General features: G+C 43.2%; 2 protein-coding genes across 21 annotated transcripts in view; one reads left to right on the top strand and one right to left on the bottom strand.

The window, feature by feature from the left end:
• Positions 1 to 298: 298 nt before the first annotated feature.
• Positions 299 to 2,579, bottom strand: Mcad (Medium-chain acyl-CoA dehydrogenase). The gene is made up of 3 exons (XM_017070390.4): positions 2,497 to 2,579; positions 1,365 to 1,721; positions 299 to 1,302 (listed from the first exon to the last, which is right to left on the bottom strand). Exons 1-3 carry the CDS (start codon positions 2,512 to 2,514, stop codon positions 418 to 420), a joined length of 1,260 nt encoding a protein of 419 aa, XP_016925879.1. The 5' UTR covers positions 2,515 to 2,579; the 3' UTR covers positions 299 to 417.
• A 1,712-nt stretch (positions 2,580 to 4,291) lies between these two features.
• LOC108006836 (ankyrin-3) overlaps positions 4,292 to 22,177 on the top strand; it is a 70,713-nt gene continuing 52,827 nt past the window's right edge. For 6 of the 20 annotated variants that reach the window (XM_065864328.2, XM_065864325.2, XM_065864333.2 and 3 more), the window contains exons 1-11: positions 4,292 to 4,792; positions 12,192 to 12,293; positions 12,359 to 12,811; positions 12,902 to 13,666; positions 14,248 to 14,451; positions 14,802 to 15,729; positions 17,017 to 17,299; positions 17,674 to 18,080; positions 18,140 to 18,351; positions 19,998 to 20,202; positions 21,319 to 21,345. In XM_065864328.2, the coding sequence (XP_065720400.2) occupies positions 4,307 to 4,792; positions 12,192 to 12,293; positions 12,359 to 12,811; positions 12,902 to 13,666; positions 14,248 to 14,451; positions 14,802 to 15,729; positions 17,017 to 17,299; positions 17,674 to 18,080; positions 18,140 to 18,351; positions 19,998 to 20,202; positions 21,319 to 21,345 (4,072 nt within the window). In that variant the 5' untranslated portion in view covers positions 4,292 to 4,306. Of the gene's footprint in view, positions 4,793 to 5,792; positions 6,059 to 8,864; positions 9,379 to 12,191; positions 12,294 to 12,358; positions 12,812 to 12,901; positions 13,667 to 14,247; positions 14,452 to 14,801; positions 15,730 to 15,873; positions 15,995 to 17,016; positions 17,300 to 17,673; positions 18,081 to 18,139; positions 19,237 to 19,997; positions 20,203 to 21,318; positions 21,346 to 22,177 lie in introns of those variants that run through there. The other 14 variants (XM_036815525.3, XM_036815520.3, XM_065864327.2 and 11 more) reach the window with 7 other exon arrangements.

Genomic DNA, 22,177 nt, shown 5'->3' with positions numbered 1-22,177 from the left:
ATAACAGTACGCCAAAAAGTTGAGTCTAAGTAGGACAAGCACTCAGCCCCCACTGGGCTTATCTTATCGGCGGATGATAGCTGGCGAAATAGCTTGGTGAAGGTCTAGACTATAGACTTCTGGGGGTAAGTGAGGCAAAGAGCTTAGAAAGTCGAGAGTTTAAGAAGAATTTGATAGTAAACTTGACTGTTGTTTACTTAATTCTTTAAGCCTTTTTGAAACTTCTTGTGTTTGTAATGCATTCCAACTGACCAAGTAAATAACACTGGTCCTTGATTAGATTAATGATAGACACTGATTTATGTTTCTTGTAACTATTACTTATTGTACTTTATTAATCGGCTTTGTGAATGTGTCGACAATGAGCATGACGGCGACTGAGGTGAATGATGATGAGGAATCCTGGTAAGGACTGGCTTAGGCGTTGCCCTTGGCAACCTCGTACATGTTTCGCGAGATGATGAGACGCTGGATTTGGGAAGTGCCTTCGTAGATTTGGTAGATCTTGGCATCACGCATCAGCTTCTCCACGGGATACTCGCTGTTGAAGCCGTTGCCTCCAAAGATCTGGACGGCATCGGAGGCGATCTTGTTGGCCATATCGGCGGCATGGCACTTGGCAATGGAGGCGTAGTAGCTGTTGCGACGTCCCTGGTCGATTTCCCAGGCGGACAGACGCCACGCCAGGCGGGATGTTTCCACGCCGATGGCCATATCGGCCAACATGAACTGCACAGCCTGATGGTGAGCGATGGGCACGCCAAAGGTCTTGCGTTCCAGCGCGTACTTGAGAGCCTCATCCAGACAACGCTGTGCCAGACCCACAGCTCCTGCGGCCACTGGAGGACGCGTCTTGTCAAAGGTGCCCATGGCGATCTTGAAGCCAGCTCCCTCGCCAATCAGCACATTCTCCTTGGGCACACGCACATCCTCGAAGGTGATGCCACGAGTGTCGGAGGCGCGCTGTCCCATGTTCAACTCCTTGCGACCTGGCGTCAGGCCGGGAGAGTCGCGCTCCACAATGAAGCCGGTGAAGGCCTTGCTGGGCGGGCATTTGGGATCAGGATTGGTGCGGGCCAGCACGAAGTACCAATTAGCCACACCGCCGTTGGTGATCCACATCTTCTGGCCGTTAAGGATGTACTCATCGCCCTTCTTCTCGGCGCGCGTCTTGATGCCGGAAACATCGGATCCTGCTCCGGGCTCTGTGACTCCGTAGGCGGCGACCAGCGGCTCCTCGAGCAGACGGCCCAGGTACTTCTTCTTCTGTTCCTTGTTACCGGACAGGATCACAGGAGTTTGCTGAGGGTGGTGAATGGATTTAGAACATCTTGCCGTGAATGGATGACAATCGAGTAACTTACGCCCAGACCACTGGCCTCCAGGGCGGTCATGATGCCGGTGCAACCATAAGCCAGCTCCTCGGCCGACAGGCAGGTGGTGAACACATCAAGATCCAGACCACCAATGTCAGCGGGAATGTGGTTATTCATCAGGCCCAGCTCCCAGGCCTTCTTGATGATGGGCCACGGGTACTCGCCGCTCTTGTCGTATTGGGCGGCCACTGGGATGATCTCCTCGCGGGTGAACTTGCGGGCCAGTTCCTGCAGCTGCAGCTGATCCTCGGTAAGTGCGAAGGAGGTGCCATTGGGGGAAACGTGGGACACGGCGGCGTAGGCGCGACTTTGAGACACCAACTGGCGCAGAGCAGGCGCAGCAAGCTAGATTTGTTAGAAAGATGGAAATCAGTTAGGTCGATCAATATTTTTCGTAGATTTTAAAATGCTGTAAAATGGAGCAAAATAAAAACTTTAAAACCAACAAAAATTAATATTTACTATGAATAAAAAAACATTTTTAAAAATATTTAAAGAATTCCTAGATCCTATTTTATATATGAACGTTTAATTGTTTTTAATATTACGTTTGGTATATTGTTTTTTACATATTGTCTAGTCTGAATAAAATTAAAATATGTATGTAGATAGGCAGTACTAATAATAAATTCTAGCAACAAACAAACAAGTTGATCATGATATAACCGACCGTCAGATTAACTCTATACATGAATTACGGATCAACATCATAACCTTTTTATATTTGTATGTGGTGTTCCGGTTCTCTGTGATCCAAAACCCACCCTTTATTATAACATCGCAAACAAAGAGAAATGTTATAAACCTTATATCAGGCCTGCCAATAAACTTTGCATTCCAATTAAAACGAGTGGAAAAACAAGCCGCCATTAGACGCCGCTAATAATAATTTTTCGAGGGGGGCAAAGTACAGATGATTGCTCGCAGATAGGCAACAACAAATGTGTTTACGAAACGGAACCCACTCGATTATATGTTTGTTTGTATGAACCCAAATCGCAGACGATCAACAGTTGCTGTCGTCATTAATCTGAGAGAACTTTGAACCTCCATAGATAATATATGCATTTCTCATGTGTTTTTCACTTTCTCCGCGATATAAACTAATAGATTTGCTCACCTTGTTGAGGAACGCCATTGGGTTACGGGTTTATTTTCGTATTTTTCTAAGTTTTAACTAGGTCGCCTTAACTCGTCGGTGGCTCACAGCGAAATGATCCAAACGAGTTGCCGATGCGCCGGTATAGCGATGATATGTACATGGCGATGGAGCAGCGCTGCTTGGACATTGGACTCTGTTGCGCTGCGCTGGCAGTCGCGAAAGCTACAGAACCGCGGTGACGAACGAACCACAAACATAAACATATGTACCTACAATATGCAGGCGATTGAGATAAGGGAAGATGCCCTCGACATTCGTATGCGCTGTCGATGGAAAGTTTTTTAATAGGTGTTTACTTAGATTAAGTATCTTAGTTAAAAATCAAATATGGTTTTCGTTCCAAAATATATATGATATCATCGTTATTGTGACACACTCAAGATTTACTTCAAGGGCAAATTTTGATTTGACCAAGAATACAACATTATGAATTGTTAATATGATATTTCATATTAACTGATACTCCCCAATATTTTTCTTTATCCATATAAAGAATGACAAGGGACACACCCCCTTTTTTAATAAATCAATGTATTCTCATAAATACCCTACTTATAAAGCTTAACAAAACGTAACGTGAGGTCTACGTATCTTTAGAAAACTACGTAAGGAAAAGCTTTTCGTTCAAAACGTAACGAATTGGTTTTTGGCAATAGGTATACAATGAATTATTGGGTATGTTGGGCTTACAAATTTAAGTTAATTGGAATCCATATAGGACATAGAAAATACCTATTACAGTAATGATTTATTTTATGTTGATTTAAATATATTTTAAACATTAATAAATTAGTTGTACCGTACCATTGTTATTGTTTAGGTTAATATTTTTAAAAGTTCGCATATCTATAATTATATGTTCTATGATCTATAAAAAATGTGCAAAGATTATAAGTTAGATTAGAACCTGTAGGTAAAATAAAATCCTTTCTTTTTTTAAAACGTACTTATTAAGTGGCCAGGAATATATTTCTAATTTACTTCTCCAACCTGACTTTATAAGTCACAGGATACATCATAGTCGAAACCTTCGCCTGCCACCTGTAGGCCCTTGAAAATTGGAGCATACTTTTGCGCTTGACACAAATAGATGAACCGTGTTCCTCTGGCTGCGATAAAAATAACAGAGTGATACACGCAGAGTGCCGCCCCGCCCCGCCTCCAAGCCGAAAAAATCTCCAGCGAAATGAATTGGGAGTCCGTGACACAGTTGACGGTGAGATATTTAAAAAACAGAGCACTACGTGGCCAGGCACGAAGGCATCATTAAATCAGCATCCTCAGCCATACAAAATCGCAATCAGCCGCTGGAGCGGGGCATCTCTTATCAGCCAGGCGCATAAAACTGGGTCCGGTTAAAGCTCCTCCGACAGGACGACGACGAACACACACCCGACCGGGAGCCGAAGTGGCTCGGGTGGTGGTGCGACAGCGGGTGGAGAGTCCTGTGGCATCTAAGGCCCAACTGGGATAGCTGTAGCTGCTCCTAGTCAGTCATTTGACATTGCTCCTGCGAGAAGGTTGTCCACGCTCCGAGCCCAAATCCTCCGTCATCCGTATCGCGTCCGCAAGCCAGCCATAGTGTGTGTGTGTTTCTTGTGCTACCCACTCCCACATCTGGGATACATATAAAAGTGCCACCCCCCTCCCCTACAATCCTGAAAACCCCCTCGTAGAGGAAGTGAAAAATTAAATAGGTGTTACCTAAGCCCAAACCAGGCAAACAAACAACAAGAAACAGGGAGCAGTAGTTGAAGGTTGCGGCAGGATGGCCCAGTTTGTGACCCACATCCAGCCCACGCTGATGGAGGCGTCCCAAGGTCATGTGCCCCACCATCACGGACATCAGGTGGGTGTGCAGCACTCGTCGCATCTGCCCCACAGCGGTCACAACATGCCCTCGCCGCCCACCCACAATCACCACCATGGCCATGGACATGGTCACCACACCACCAGTGGTGGTGGTCATCATGGAGGATCAGGTGGAGGCGGTGGTCACTCGCAGAAGCAGTCCCACCACCCCACCACCGGCCACGCCCCCAAGGCTCCGCACCACAGCCCGCCCTCAAGGATCCACTCACCGCCGACGGAGCACCATCCGGAGCAAGTGGGCCACTACGAGTACTTCCAGCATCAGCACGAGCAGATATTCCACCATGAAGGAGCCAACGGTGGTGCCCACCACAAGCGGGAGCAGCACCACCACCACCATCCCAACAAGCACGAGCACTGCCCCACAGGACACCAGAGTGCGGTGAGTAGTCCTCCTGAGGATTACATCATTGGATCGGGCACTTGGGAATGGGTTAGTCCCTCCTAATATAGATAGTCACGTGATCAAAACTCCAAGGGGACGAAATTAGAGGTCACACCTACTTGCCTAGGGGAGAGGGAAAGGGTTGGCGTCGTTAAAGTTAGAGTGACTTTTATAAGTTTTCATATTTTCATGATATCCTTTTTTATCCACTTTGTTTTAAAAGGGTCCTAGAGGTCATAAAATGTCAATTAGCTTGTATGTCTTATATGCCTTGTGCTATGTTCCCTATCGTCTTCTTAAAGTTCATATGATAAAGTACATTTGGAGGTCACAACCAAGTGGATATAAATGATAGCTTCCCTTAACTAAAGGACTTAATCAGCCCAAAGCATTTTGACATTCTATGAGAGTTAGGGCACTTTATGGAAACCTAATAGTTTTATGAGTTAATATTTACTTATGATGCTATAAGACCCTATCATAAAGTAGTAAAAGGGGAAATATCGTAAAATTTGGAAATGAATAATAAATTCCTTTCCTGCGGTTATTTCTAATTGGACAATGATAATATCAATCTTCACCCAGAAGTAACTATCGCATCTAAGCTAACATAAATCATCCTTGAAAGAAACTATGAATCACAACTTTCGGGGCATCATCTCGGCCACAACTTGGAGCGAAAGTAAAGCCCATCTCATCTCATCACAATCCATCCCAGCGATGACGCAATTGTAATCCTTGGACCGACTGTGTCCAATGCCAAGTGAGTCATCGGCAGTGCGCTTCCGTTGTCCTTGCGGGGGCATTAACAACTCCTGCTGGCGCCGGGCATCAAATCTTGGGGCTCCTATGGCGAGGGAAGTCCTGAGCAGAAAGCTCTTTTTCGCAATCTTCTTCTCGGTTTGTTTGGGCTTTATAAATAGCCAACATGGCTAAATGTTTTAGCTAAATGTTCTCTTTGCGGCACTCTTTACATTGGACTAGTACGATGATGTGCGGTTGAGGTCTCTGTTCTCGGGTCTATTATATTGCCATATGTTCTGGGGGCTCTGGTTCTCTAGTTCGACGAGGCGCATTCGAAAATAATTCAGAAAACGACTCAAATCGCTCGGTGCGGCTGGCGCGCGAGGCCCTCTAGACAATATTTAGATATATACGCGTATATATTTCAATTTATTGGCCCCGACAAGTTTGAATAACCGGGGGTGATCTGGGCAAATGGAGACGCTGAAGAAACGCTTCCCATCGCTGCAGAGTTTGGGCGTAAGTTTCGCGACACCTTGGACTTGAATTTATGTAATGCGTTCCCGAAAAGCCAAAAAAAAAACCCAGGCATCTGTTTTGGGTTGCCCTATAAATACAACCAAATTGGCCAGCGAATCGTGCGGTGAATTTTTTACATTTTTCATAATTTTGTGCGTGTGCCATACTTTGCGTCCCCTCGGGTGCAGTGAACTGAACACGGTGAAAATGTTTCCATTTTCTGCTCCCATTTCCCAGGAATTACCCACGATATGGCGATTTTGCCGTGCTCAATTTGCGTTGCGTTTTTTGGGGTCGTCAGAATTATGGGCAATCAGCTCATCTAGCTGGTAATTTACTTAAGGCATTGCCCCAAAACATTCCTGCCACGCTGTTTTTTAAGGGGCTCCGGGGAGGGTCATTGAAATATCATATTGCTGGCGACAGGCCCTCGCGACATCGATGCTATCACAAATATTAACTTAAACACAGGGAGGTTTTAAGAACTTTTGCCTAGCACAGAATTATGGATACTCTTGTGGGGATTTATTTTAAAGATATTATTATAAAGTGAAAAAGCGTGAAGTGTTCAGGAACATATGTACATGCTTACAGAATCCATTGCTACAGAAATGTTTAAATTAAAATCTTTATAACAAAGATCACTGTTTTTATACTAAAATTTGTTCTTAAAAATGTATATTTGGATGGTAATTATTTATAAAGAATAAGACATCCATTTCATTAGGAATGTTAAACCAAAGAACGTTTTAGTTTCATCCAAACTTCCTGTGACACATTTTCTCCTGAAAGTTCAGAAAACTAAACTAAAATGTCAAACTAGTACCACTTTTCCCTTGGGCTCATTGCTTCTCTAAGCAGCCCAAGGAAAGAAAATGTAATTAAAAATCTATCAATTGCATGTGAACGAAGGCAGAAGAACCCTTTGAATTATTAATTGAGCCATACACAAATGACAATAGCCGATGGCATTGAGAGAGTATAAACATTGCTGAAGTGCCTGGTAGCATGCGAATAGGCCATTTGGATCTTGGGCCCACCCTGCCACCAAAATAAAGGCCAACTCGATGGGCTTTTGGGATTAAAGTGCGAACGGAAAGCCCCTTTTCGGCTGGTCAAAAACAAAATAAACAGGGCCAACGTTTGGGAAAGGGATAAAGGGCTTCTCTTTAATTAAATTCAAAATGTGGCTGCCACCTTGCAGGCCGGTTTGCCACCCCTTTTAGCCCATTTAATTACCTGCAACGTGATTCACACCCACCCATTCCTTTATTTACTGCACAATTTGTCCCGGTCACGATGCAATTTGAAATGCAATTTTATGCAACCGCTCGAAGGGGTGGATTTGGCTTCCACTTCCTTCTCAGAGGGGTAGGTTTCCCGTCCCTAAGAACCCGAATTAATGGCACTGCCTTTGCCTTACTTGGCACAACGTGACCGGGAATGCACACGCATCCGATTGGGACTTTCGACCTTTGAATGTGGTGCCAAAGGGGGTGGGTTCCGGGGATCCGGGGTGTGAGTGTGATTTTCGAATAGCGCGAATTCCGAACCCGAGTTCGAAACGGGAAGTAAACAACATCCAGTGAAGCGGTGCGTCTGCGCAAAAGTTAATCCCCAGCTGGAAGGAAACCCAACCGTCATCCATCAGCCGTCAACCAACTGTGGATTGTGTGCACTGGGCCCGGCCCTTATTTACTCTCGGTCAACAGAGTTCCGGGCCAGGAGATTATCTAGGGGTAGGACCACTGGGCCGTTTCCATGTTTTCCAAATGAATTTTCCTGTGTACTTAGCTAATTAGTCTAATGTGCTAACTGAAACTGTCGGTGGAATTTAATGCCTCGGATTCATTGTAACGGGAAGATTAATGTGGGTCTTGTTAGGATAGTTATTATTATAGTTACACCCTGCATGGGATAATTGCAACTCGTGAAAAGGTTTACATTGTGAGCGGGGGTATAAATGGTTGGATTCTTATTGGGTTGCAAAGCAAATAAGAGGGTATTCCGAAAAGAAAATAGAGATTAAAGAGATTGATAGAATAAAAATGGGAAACATTTTTTAAAATATAATCTAGTTCAAAGTTGCTATTGTCTTTATAAGGGCTATAATTTGTGGTTTAAAAACATTTAACATTGACACGTTATTTATTGCGATTTATGTAATGACGTTAAGACTAGACCTTCTTCGAAACAGGTTTTGAAGACTGAAAAATAGGGTGGAATGGTTTTAAAATATGTAACTTTAAGCTTCTGAAATGGTAGCAGCTTTTTAAGGGTTTTGTGTTGCAAGGAAAAACACTCCCTTAAAAAAACAATTACATAGATTTTCCGAAGAGATAATATTTTCATGTTTAGGTTATTATGCAAAAAAAGGCAATAAATCTTTGTTTGTCATGCACCAAGTCTCTCGAATTTCTTTAAAACAATGCAACCTAGTAGGAAGTATATATCCCTATGACAAACTACCCCATAGAATCTCTGAAATGGTATCTTGAATTAATTTAAAACCATCTATTCAACTTAACAATAGACCCCTAAACGGTTTCTTTTTCCCTTAAAGCACGTGCTGGCGTCTTTAAAAACGTCAACAATAACAAAGGGCACGTGTGTGATGGTTCGGTTGAGGGCCCTGCCTCTTTTACTGGCTTCCGCTGGCACTTCCATTCGAAGTCCCGGTTCCAGGGGGCGAACTACCCCCGGAACTTTGGGGGTGGACGTTCCAATTGGAACGGGCGAGTGCGCAGGTCCTTCGAAGTCCTGCCAGTTGAAGTTTCAACCACTCGGGCCAGGACTTGTCGCATCCAGTCTGGAGTTGAACATCGAAGAAAACGGCAGCAAAAACGAAAACTGCTCCTCGAAAACCGTGAATTCAGAAGGGACTGTGTGAGAGCAGCCAGGAATCCAATCAGACACACACATACACCCAAAGACATTCACACCCATACACCGACACTGACACGCACACAACCGAATCGGTCGCCTGTACGAACACACCCTCTCGCACACACCCACATGCACTCGTGTACATATTGCTTACATAAAGTCTAAGGAAAAATCGATAGGAGTGCATTAAAAATTCAGCGTATAAAAGAACGGGAAAAGGTCTCGAGCAAAAATCTCCGAGTAGTGTGAATTTTCCGCTTTACCTAACGGCGAAGAAAAGTCCCAGGCCCCCGTGAAAAATATGACTAATCTGCAGTGACGACATACACCGCTTACACAATTTCTCTACACCCAATTAATCGAAGAAATAAACTCGAGACGGACATTTTCCAATTGGCAATCGTTGAAAAATGGTCACCGAAAATGGAGCTCAGGTAATATGAAATTTTCATCTTGGTTTTCACAATGTGGGGTGTGCTTTTCGGGGCCACTGTGGAGATTCTGGGGGGCAGCCATGTTGGCGTCCATTTTGCGGATTATCGATTTTTCGTTGTCTGGCTGAAAAAGTGCAACGAAATTGAGGAAAAATCTGGTAAAAAGGGGTTTTCACAAGGGAGTTTGAAGAGATAGAACTATGATTTTTAGGGTAGTAACCCTTTTTTCATTGGCACCGGAGCTTATTGATTTTTCACACCATTAAAATACCCCATTTAGTTGATGGGCGTTGCAGGCGATTCCTATTTAAGCCTGAACAATGGTCTAAAAATAATTGCTGTACTAACCAACGGCAACTGGAGCCAGGTGGTGGCTCCCAGAAACCACTGGCACCACCATTACCACACCACTGTCCTCTTTAATCGGAACTGGGTGTGGTGCGTGCGTGTATTGTTGGCAGTCAGTGTAAGGTAATCGAGATTTAGGTTAAACCTAATGATGACATGCGACACTGGTGCCAAGATGGGGAAAAATCCATATTACATGACTCACTCTTTCATCCCAGCACACGCTGCAGCATTAAGCGATTGTTTGTTGCTCCTGCTAAGGACATCCACTCGGACTTCGATTGGGCGTTAAGCTGGTTGCCAAGTACCAAGTTGGCCACACAAGTTCAAAGCAAATCCACTTCAAGGCAAAACTCCTTTAGTCGAGCACCCAATTTGCCCCTCGTTAGTTATACAATGACGAAAACGGGGAGCGAGGCCGAGCCCGAGAACCTTTGAACTTTGGGAACACGTCTGGGAGTCACCTCGCCCTACAGGCGAAAAAAAAGATTACCGAGTATATCAAAATGATATTAGAATTACATACGTCAATTTAAAGGATGAAATACTAAAACAATATTATTTTACTTTGGTTAAGAAATGAGTTTAAATATCTTGATATTGAATTTAGTATAAAGATATAAACAGGAATAATAACATAATTAAGTTTTGTTTAATTTGTTAACAACATCATACTTTTCCCATAGTATAATATAAAAGATTTTCAAAATACCCACCTTTTCCAATTTTTTTCCTTATGTTTTTAAGTAGTCTTGAAGATATCCTTGAAATGAACATAACATAATTTGTATGAAAATGACTTACAATCGCTTAAAGTGTACTTCTTATATCTCATTCATCTCCTTTTGTAATTATACCATTCATATGGTAAAAGAGAAAATAACCATTTCTAGTGATACTATATATTTTCCTTGTGCAGCCAAGCAAACAGAGTTCAGGAAGTAGACTGGGCAAACAAGTTCTTTAGAATTCGTATGTATGCCCAGGGCATGTGAAATGAGTTTTTCCTTTTGGGCCGCTTGTGTATAGTATATCCTTCACACACTTCCTTGTTTGCCAAAGGACGGTGGGTGGATTGGTGGGTGGGTGGTTGAATGCGTGGGCAGTGCATTGGATTGGGCGGATATGAAGGGGACTTAGCGCCCAGGAAGCGGGTCTACCGGGTGTCTGAGCTGCGGTCACTCTCCAGCGACTTTTCGCTTACTTCCAGTGCGAAAATTTCCGATTTGCCGACTTCCAGTTGCAGTTTGAAAACTCGGCGACATGACGTCATTTTCGATATCGAAAATCCTGGAGAGAATTGGGGGAGAAAAACATAAACAAAACCACCATCGACAGCTGGGCTCCGCTGAGCTGGTGGGTGGGTGGTTGGTTTTTCGCTTCGGTGGGTGGGCGTTGGCCATTAGACCGAATTACCCGTACACCTGCGCCCAAAGCCGGAAAAGCGGGTGGTGACCCCTCGCCTTGACCGCCGCATCGTGGATTGAACTTGAGGAAACGAGCAGGTGCATAATGGCAATATGTAACTATTGTACTGCCTGACGGGACACCAAACTTCGAGTTGCGCAACCTAGCAACGTTCTATAAAACTCCGAGTCCCCCTTTTATTGCCACCAACTCGGCAGGTGATGAATACGCAACCGACACGCAACTAACTGAAAAGTAGATGTTAAGTTTCCGGGGCAACATGGCAAAGATATATTGCACTGCTGTTGATAAGCCTTCTGGCAATTACTTCTTGTTGACCTTTGCCTCATTTGATACCTGTGCAAAAATAAACGCAAATACAGTCCAAAGCCAATTATTTACAGCCTTGAAGTTTTCCTTTTGCATTTTCCAACCCGACTATTTATAGGGTAATTACTATTAACAATTTATCAGATAAATTAGGAGCCGATTCATTATAAGGCTATAAGTTATTTGTCAGTTAAAGTTAACATGAAGTTAGTGGTTCGATTAGAAAAATTCGTTTTGTTTCTATGTGATGTTAATTTACAAACCACAAATTTTTACAGAATTTATTGGATAATTCGGTTTTTAAAACCTGAAAAAGAAGAGTAGGCTAACTATTCTTTGAAATTTTCATTTTGTCGTTAGTCAAATTTTAACCAGAACATTGCCTCTAGTTAAGAGTTTTCAGTCAGATAAACACTAACATGATATTGAGAAACTAAATGATTCCAAAAAAGGAATTTAACTTAACGAAAAAAGTTAACATGACATTGAGAAATCGGCTCAAACTCAATGGTTAAAGCTAACATGACATTGAGAAATCGGACGTAAGTGTAAAATAAAAAAAAATTGGAGAACAAATAATTAAAATGTATTCATGTATAAATATTTAAATTCCTATTAAGCTACTTTTGTGAAATAAACTTGCGATCTTTAAAAATCTCGGATTCTAGAATCACTAAAAGTATTTAAAGACACTCAACTAACTGAAAGTTCGTTTCTGCACTTTTTAGGGCGATGGAAACACTTCCTTCCTGCGTGCCGCTCGCGCTGGAAATTTGGAGCGAGTGCTCGAGCATTTGAAGAACAACATTGACATCAATACCAGCAATGCGGTGAGTTAACATGATATCTATACCCCAATGTAGATTCCTACTTAAACTTGATGAATTCTCCTCAGAATGGCTTAAATGCCCTGCACCTGGCTTCCAAGGATGGCCACATCCACGTCGTCTCGGAACTGCTTCGTCGAGGGGCGATTGTGGACAGTGCCACCAAGAAGGGCAACACCGCCCTCCACATCGCCTCATTGGCTGGGCAGGAGGAGGTGGTGAAGCTGCTGCTGGAGCACAACGCCTCCGTGAATGTGCAATCCCAGAATGGATTCACTCCCCTCTACATGGCCGCCCAGGAGAACCACGATGCGGTGGTTCGTCTCCTTTTGTCGAACGGGGCCAACCAGAGTTTGGCCACCGAGGATGGCTTCACCCCGCTGGCGGTGGCCATGCAGCAGGGTCACGACAAGGTGGTCGCCGTGCTCCTCGAGAGCGACACCCGGGGAAAGGTCAGGCTTCCAGCGCTGCACATTGCCGCCAAAAAGGACGATGTCAAAGCAGCAACCCTGCTGCTAGATGTAAGTACCACTTAAGAATTGCACTTCCTATCACTCTCCCATCTTCAATAGAAAACAACGACTAACTTGAATCGAATCCCCTCCTTCCAGAACGACCACAATCCGGACGTGACCTCCAAGTCGGGCTTCACACCTCTCCACATTGCCTCTCACTATGGCAACCAGAACATCGCAAACTTGCTCATCCAAAAGGGAGCCGATGTCAACTACTCGGCCAAGCACAACATTAGTCCGCTCCACGTGGCCGCCAAATGGGGCAAGACCAACATGGTATCGCTGCTCCTGGAAAAGGGTGGTAACATCGAGGCCAAGACCCGGGACGGACTCACTCCGCTCCACTGTGCCGCTCGCTCGGGACACGAGCAAGTGGTGGACATGCTGCTCGAGAGGGGAGCTCCCATCTCTGCCAAGACCAAGAACGGTTTGGCACCCCTCCATATGGCCGCCCAGGGTGAGCACGTGGATGCCGCCCGCATCCTGTTGTACCATCGTGCTCCCGTTGACGAGGTGACCGTCGACTATCTGACCGCCCTTCATGTGGCCGCCCACTGTGGTCACGTGAGGGTGGCTAAGCTTCTACTGGATCGGAATGCAGATGCCAATGCAAGGGCCTTGAATGGGTTCACCCCGTTGCACATTGCCTGCAAGAAGAATCGCTTGAAGGTGGTGGAGCTGCTCCTGCGACATGGGGCCAGCATCAGTGCCACCACGGAGAGCGGACTCACTCCGCTCCATGTGGCCGCCTTCATGGGCTGCATGAACATCGTCATCTATCTGCTGCAGCACGATGCCAGTCCCGATGTGCCCACTGTGCGCGGCGAGACTCCACTGCACTTGGCCGCCAGGGCTAACCAGGTGAGTTAAGAAATGATTGGGGCTTAGAAAAAAAAACTATTATTATTATTATGCGAAAAATAGCTAAAAATCCATTAAGAATCTTTAAAAAATACCTATTCTGATGATATCTGATCTGAGTAATCTAATAAAATTAGGGCTATTATTATTGTCGAGACTTAACTTCTTCTTTCTTGCTATCCGATTTAGTACATTAATATATTTTCGGATAATATCTTGATTAATAATACGGGAGTTTAGCAACTATATCTCATTTTCTTAATATTTCTTTATTTCCTATTATATTTTTTAAAACTACACCAGTTATGAGCCCCTTATATCGATGTAGAATTAACATCTTTTTAATAAGATATTTCGATGGAAACAAAAATCAAGTTTTCTTCCTACATTCTTATATAACGACTACCTAAAAGGTCGATATACTATCCAATTTGTTATGTTTCTAACTTATTATTTCCAAAGAAGCCTTCTGTGGTATTCGTAGTAAAGCTATAACTAAAATACAAACCTAAAAGTTAAGATACACCACATCTGTAGATAGATATGTAACTCTCTTTGCTTTTCCACCTGACCCATTTCAGACCGACATCATTCGCATCCTGCTGCGCAATGGCGCACAGGTGGACGCCCGTGCCCGGGAGCAGCAGACGCCGCTGCACATTGCCTCGCGGCTTGGAAACGTGGACATCGTGATGCTCCTCCTCCAGCACGGCGCCCAGGTGGACGCCACCACCAAGGACTTGTACACGGCACTGCACATCGCCGCCAAGGAAGGCCAGGATGAGGTAAAAGACCTGATTTCGAAAAAGATCGCCGACCACATCGACACCGTTTACCTGATGCAGCTTTTTTGGATACGCCATCGGGAGTTTTTCATTTGATTTTAAGTTTTTTATCCAGCCTCTTGGTTTTGTACTTGTATCGGTATTATTATTATGAGTTGTTTCTTTGACTCTTGTGTTATTGTCTCTTTTTGGCGTTTTGTTTTCGAATAAATGTTGCAACTCTTTTTTTTATTAATTATTTTGGTATTATGATTTTTTGTGAGAAATTTTGGTAACTTGATTTTTGGCACGTATTGCTGTGAGATTACCTGGTAATCTTATTTATGTGACTTCTTTGTAACTTTCTGTAGGTGGCCGCTGTGCTGATTGAGAACGGCGCCGCCTTGGACTCCGCCACCAAGAAGGGATTCACGCCACTCCACTTGACGGCCAAGTATGGACACATCAAGGTGGCCCAGCTGCTGCTCCAGAAGGAGGCGGATGTGGATGCGCAGGGCAAGAATGGGGTCACTCCATTGCATGTGGCATGCCACTATAACAACCAGGCGGTTGCCCTGTTGCTATTGGAGAAGGGAGCCAGCCCACATGCCACGGCCAAGAATGGACACACCCCGCTCCATATTGCGGCACGGAAGAATCAGATGGATATAGCCACTACCCTGCTGGAGTACGGTGCTTTGGCCAATGCCGAGAGCAAGGCCGGATTCACCCCACTGCACTTGAGCAGCCAGGAGGGTCATGCCGAGATCTCCAATCTGCTGATCGAGCACAAGGCCGCCGTCAATCACCCGGCCAAGAATGGCCTGACACCCATGCACCTGTGTGCCCAGGAGGATAATGTGAATGTGGCCGAGATTCTGGAGAAGAATGGAGCCAATATCGACATGGCCACCAAGGCGGGTTACACTCCCCTGCATGTTGCCTCTCACTTTGGACAGGCCAACATGGTGCGTTTCCTTCTGCAGAATGGCGCCAATGTGGATGCGGCCACCTCGATTGGATACACTCCACTTCATCAGACCGCCCAGCAGGGCCATTGCCATATTGTCAACCTCCTCCTGGAGCACAAGGCTAATGCCAATGCCCAGACGGTCAACGGACAGACGCCCCTGCACATTGCCCGCAAGCTGGGATACATAAGTGTTCTGGACTCGTTGAAGACCATCACCAAGGAGGACGAGGCAGCCGCTGCTCCTGCCCAAGCCGAAGAGAAGTACCGCGTGGTGGCTCCCGAGGCCATGCATGAGTCCTTCATGTCCGACTCCGAGGAAGAGGGCGGTACGTATTTCCCAATAGTACACTTAAACCCTAACCATAAGCCACAAGATCACAAGATCACCGCCCAGCTAGTCAGCCAGCACACAGACACTGAGCACTACCCATAGATTACATAGTTTACATAGTTTATGATAGTCTTAAGTGAATCCCCGCTCTTTCATGTGTGTGTCAGGCGACACTAACTGGCAACTGGACGCTGGCTACGAGTACGGCTTTGGCCCGGTCTATCTGCCGTACTACCAGGGCGACAAACTCTGTGTCTCCAGTAAGTGCCCAGGGCCACTTGGAAAACCCTATCCGTATCCGTAACCGTATACTCGTATTCGTATTTCTATCTTAAGTGCTGGCCGTTATAAAGTGCACTAATTGGCTGTGATTGGATCGTGATTGGCTTGCTGAATTGGCCACCAAAGTTTGGCGTACTCATGGCACTTTATATGGAGCTACGATGTACAAATGTAAACTATTTCTTGACGTTGTAATTGGGCAAAGGAGTAATAACTCTCAACTCACTCCTTGCTTTTCTATATATTTATTTAAAATAATCTCAATGACTATATGACCAAATAATAGGGAAACGAAAGTATTAGGGAATGGAATTCCGTTTCAATAACCTATAGAACCAAATTATGACTGAAGATAAAAATGTATCAATTTTAAAACACAATAAAGTATATACATTAGAAGTTCGACTTTACTTACCTATGTACTTATGTAACAGTACTCATCAATCTTAAAAAACCAATCTTCGAAATAATTATAGACAAACATCAGACTTTATAGAATACATTACCCAAATAAACCTAGAGTCTTTTGACTGGGTTGTCAGAATTAGGCCGAGGAAAATTAAAACCGAATTTGCTTGAAACCGCGGCATGAAAAATGTACTCTTCTGTGTCTGTATCTATACCACCACTGTTATCGTATCCATGTAATATGCTCCTATTTAATAGTCATGCTAGCTTTATATCACCAATATATATATATATATTTATTATAACGATTATAAAATGAAGCATGTACAACTTACGAAATTTTGTAACTAAAATCAAACTCATTTGCATTCTTCTACTTTCAATGCACTGCGCTCTCATCTGCAACTCAACAAAAACCAACCAATCAACAACAATTCCAACACTTTAACAACAACCAACAACACCAAACAACAATAATAATATCAACAACAACTACAACGCTATATGGCCAATTGGACTGTCTTGTGCTTAAACAAAATGCAAATGCTGCGGAATGCCCTCGAATCGCATCGAAATCGAATCAAAACTCTAGGCGAAGACAATATGCTATCAGATCAACCATACCGCTATTTGACCGTTGACGAAATGAAATCCCTAGGCGACGACTCGCTACCGATCGATGTGACCCGTGACGAGCGCATGGACTCCAACCGGATGACCCAGAGCACAGAGTATGCCTCTGGAGTTCCGCCCACCATCGGCGAGGAGGTGATCAGTCCCCACAAGACGCAGGTGTATGGCAGCTCACCCAAGGCCACTGTGGACGGGGTGTACATTGCCAATGGATCTGGTCACGATGAGCCGCCGCATGTGGGGTGAGTTTTTGGGCTGGGGTCCTATTAAATTAATATTGGTTGTTTTTTTTTTGCTTGATAAAATGATTATATGTTCAAGTCATTCTTAGATTAAGGTAGTAACTCTTTTAAAGCACCTTATTAAATTTGACTTAAAGAACCCAGTTTTAGTATGTCGTACTTAGTTTAATCTTGTCTTAAAATCATTATGATCTTATTTAAGTAAAGATCAAACTATCACAATTTAATTCAACTCTAGCTTTTTTATCTTAGATAATTTTATTGGTATTAATATGTTGCCTATCATTGAGAGGGATATCTTTTTGTAAAATATAATATCTTGATAATATCATGGTCCATTTTGATTTTTAAACTAATTTCCGGTTCCTTTGCAGCCGCAAGCTGAGCTGGAAGAGCTTCCTGGTTTCCTTCCTGGTCGATGCCCGTGGAGGAGCCATGCGAGGCTGTCGGCACAGTGGCGTCCGCATGATCATCCCCTCGAGGTCCACCTGTCAGCCGACCAGGGTCACCTGTCGCTATGTGAAGCCGCAGCGCACCATGCATCCGCCCCAGTTGATGGAGGGTGAGGCCCTGGCCAGTCGTGTCCTGGAACTGGGTCCTTGCTCCACCAAGTTCATTGGACCGGTGATAATGGAGGTGCCGCACTTTGCCTCGCTGCGCGGCAAGGAGCGCGAGATCATAATCCTGCGCTCGGACAACGGGGAAACATGGCGGGAGCACACCATCGACAACTCCGAGGAGATCATACACGATGTCCTGCAGCAGTGCTTCGAGCCAGAGGGTGAGTGAGAATGTAGTATTATCGTAGCCCTGGTCTATAACTGGAACTCATTGCCACAGAGATTGCCCAACTGGAGGAGCAGGCTGGCAACCATGTCTGCCGCTTCGTCACCTATGACTTCCCCCAGTACTTTGCCGTCGTGTCGCGCATTCGCCAGGAGGTCCATGCCATTGGACCAGAGGGCGGCATGGTGTCCAGCACCGTGGTGCCACAGGTGCAGGCCGTCTTCCCACAGGGAGCGCTCACCAAGAAGATCAAAGTCGGCTTACAGGTAAACCTCTTTAAACCGCGCAAGGGCGTTGCGCCTGAGAAGTTACGCAAAATAAGCGTTAACCATGTGCCCAAGAAGAAGCGCTTCTCGCTTATCTGGTAAATAAACCAGGGCAATTATATCTAATCTTAAACTGAGAATACGAAAAGAAGAAATCCAAAACAAATACGTTATCGGTCGGCATATATACTCGAGCATTTAATCTACAACTTCCCCAAAGAATATCAAAATAGAATGCAAAAGATGTTTTCCAAAATGAAAATGAGCATTTATAACCAGTACTCCTACAACCAGTAACTAATAACCGTCTATGTTAACCCGCCCCTAAATCCTGTGTAGTGAAATATGGTAGATCCAAATGCCTGAAGTTCGTTTACAGTAGTCCGAATGGAACTAATTACCCAACTAAAACCATTGTAAACGATCTTCGGAGCTGTCTTTTCCAAATGTTATTACTCGTATGAAATATGTGCACTTTGTTTGATTATATTGAGACACACTTAATAACTTTACGGCACTTTGCTTATGGAGCCATTGTGGAATCGGTATCCTCATGCTAACCTAATCACGAATGCTATGCAAAACAGTGACATACAATAATACAATTATATGAACCGATTGAATTTGATCATGGATCAAGCCAAGTCTGTCAGATCGCAGATTTTCGGCAAGCTTATAAACAGCGAGAACAAAAGAAATTGTCCAACTTGAAAAGACATATGAAATACATATATCGAATATTATGATACATTGATACCTATATGCTAACTACTCTTAACTATTCATACATTATTTATGATTATTATCTACTTATGCATAAGATTATACTTACAAGTTCTCTGAAATGCAGTACTACCCAATAAATTTAGTTCGACAAAAACTTTATGCCAATGAAACTGTTTTAATTACTTTTCATTTGATTACTTTTCATTCAATTGCTTTTTCAAAAAAGAAAAGAGAAGAGGTGAAAATACTTAGAGAGTTACAATTGGGTCCGGTTTGGAGTGCCTAACGAAGTTGTAACATTTTAGCCATGCCGTAAGCAAAAAACGATTTTATAATGGCCCCACTCATGAGTTAAAATTTTCGCACGTTTTATTTGCATTTAACTGATATCTGTAAATTTCTACATTTTCAATAATTTTACTTTCCTTATCTGAGTTCTGTACATTCTATATAAAATTTTGCGTTACCTTTCTAGCTCTTCAGTTGTAGACAGAGTTTTTTTGATAACTAAATTTATTGGGACATAAATGGGCTCGAACATTGTTATCGTTTGTAGTTAACTTATGCTGTAATTTAACTGAAACATGCAATTGCTCAATACAACAACCATGAAAACGATATGCATAAACATCCGACTTATAAGCATTGTACAAAAGCACAAAAACTGAAAAACTAAGTGTAATCGAATCGATAATGTTCACCATTTAGCCCAAAAGACTCATTTCATTTTATTTGTTTTTCTTGTTTCCTTATGACAGACAAGAAGCGCATATATTTCGTATGTAAACTTTTGTTTGTAAATTTTGGTTAAGTTTCCGTTTTTTTCGTTCATCTCATGATTGTGTGTATTGTGTATAAGCGTGGCCGGTAAATCGATTTTTGTCTATAGTGCCAATCGAAATCCGTTACACTCGTTCTAGGCCCAGCCGGTCGATCCCGATCTCACAGCCAAGCTTTTGGGTCGCGGTGTGGCCGTATCGCCGATTGTTACGGTCGAGCCGCGGCGCCGTAAATTCCACAAGGCCATCACCCTCAGCATGCCCGCCCCCAAGGCTCACAGCCAGGGGATGATCAATCAGTACTCGGGCAACACGCCCACCCTGCGACTGCTATGCTCCATAACAGGTAAGTCCAAGCCGATCCATTACCGATCCGCCAGCTAAGAGCCGGTCTTTTGTGTTGTTTGTACGATGTGATCCAAGCAGTTATTATTACCAATTACCAATTACCAATTACCATTATGACTATTACGAAGTATATCCACTTACATTTCCATTCCGTTAGTTGATGTTTTTGAGTATTACTGATCCTCCTTGATACCCATACTTCCTCATCCTATCTCTCTCTATCTATCTCTATATAAATCTGTCTCAGGCCTTCATTTACTTCATTCCTATTTATGATTTCTTGAGTGTAACTATATATGCTTTCGTTGAGTTGAGTTTTGTTCGTGCTTCCTTTGTTCGTTTTGGTTGTCTATAACATTTAGAATACAAGTATCTCATGTGCTAAAATGTAGTACTATATATATACCATACATGCCATATATACTTTATCCAAACCTGTACAGTGAAAATTGCCCAAATCTAAAGAAAAAACTCTGGGGAGAACTCCCTTACTAAAAATTGAAATTGTAATGATAATGAGATTGAGATTGAATTGAGAAAAATTCGATTGTAGGTCCCATCCGATCCGAACTGAAACATAGTGCTTGTGTCTGTGTAGTAGATGCGTAAACATAAGTGATTCGAACGCGTTTTTCCGGCAGTAGCCCGCATCGTATCCTTTCGTAACTCCTTTGGAATCTAGACAGTTGTAGAGCATTCGTCACCATCACCGCCGATACGTTCATACATCCCAGACACCCTCACCACTACACAGATACAGAAAAAGATACAGCCACAGATACAGATACTCCACACCTATATCTCGTACTTCAGCTCGATCCCAACCCAGATCAGTGTCATGTTCAGTGTGTCTCTTCATTGTGCCAAACGGTGTTCGTTCCGTTACCCTTTGTTCGATTTCAGTTCCTTACCGCTTGAGTTCGTTCTGATAATTTTCGATGATTTCGATTTGTATTTCGATTTCGATTTCGTGTTGAGCAAAAACAAACCCAAACAAAACAAACTTCAATTCAATTCTTGATTGAAAACCTATTTAATTGTTCTATAATTTCGTACTAATGCGTCATTGCATACGTGTGCACGCATTCCGTTCTGTTTTCTCAATCCATTGAAGGTGTGTTTCGGAAAAGGTCTCTAAAAGGTAACTAAAACTGACTCAAACGTCACAAATACTAAAATAAATAATACAAAAATTCAGAAATTCACAAACATGTATGAAGTTTCAAATTGAAACTGTTTACAAAATAAAATCGTTATTTGTTCATATTTAGTTGTTTCGTTCTATGCCAAACAAAAACCAAAAAAATATTAAGAATAACAATATTATTGTGTTGCAAAATGAGGCAACAAGCAAATCCAAGAAGAAAATTTGACAAAAAAAATTTGAAAATTCTGCATATTTTACTTATGATAAATTCTCTTGTTAAGAAACTATTGCAAATATTTCAAACAATTTATTTTTCAACTTCTATGCCTTAAATCCTTGGTTATTAATTAGTTTTCTTGAGTTGTTTCTTCCTAAGTTGCCCCTTTAATTTCCTAAGTTTCGTTGAATTCTTTGCTTCAATTCGGGTTGCGCTGCGTCTTTGGGTTAACTAACCAGATGCTCAGGTCTAACTTTCTGTTTGGTGGGGCCTGCTCAAGACCCCACTCGATTGGCAATGTTCTCTAAGCCAAGATACCGCTTCCAGCTCAAAGCAGCTTAGTTTTTGAAGTAAGCAAACTTTCCAATTTACTTTTACGAACCTTAAGCTTGTCATGCAAACGTCTTTGCCGCCTTCTCTTTCTCTCTGTCTAACCTCTCTCCCTCTAACATACAACAATATGAATTACCTAAGCGACTTTCTGACTGCACGCGGTTTATTGCCAAATATATAACTAAACTGCACAATTTCATTAAAGAGTTTGTAGGTTTTGTAAGCTAAACTAAACGCCAACTAAAGTTGCTCTTTGGGCCATTGAAACCGTAACAA

This window comes from Drosophila suzukii, chromosome 3, assembly GCF_043229965.1.
Source record: "Drosophila suzukii chromosome 3, CBGP_Dsuzu_IsoJpt1.0, whole genome shotgun sequence".
In the NCBI taxonomy this organism is placed as follows: Eukaryota; Metazoa; Arthropoda; class Insecta; order Diptera; family Drosophilidae; genus Drosophila; species Drosophila suzukii.
The sequence above is the reverse complement of the archived record's forward strand: the minus strand, read 5'-3'. Positions and strand labels throughout refer to the sequence as shown.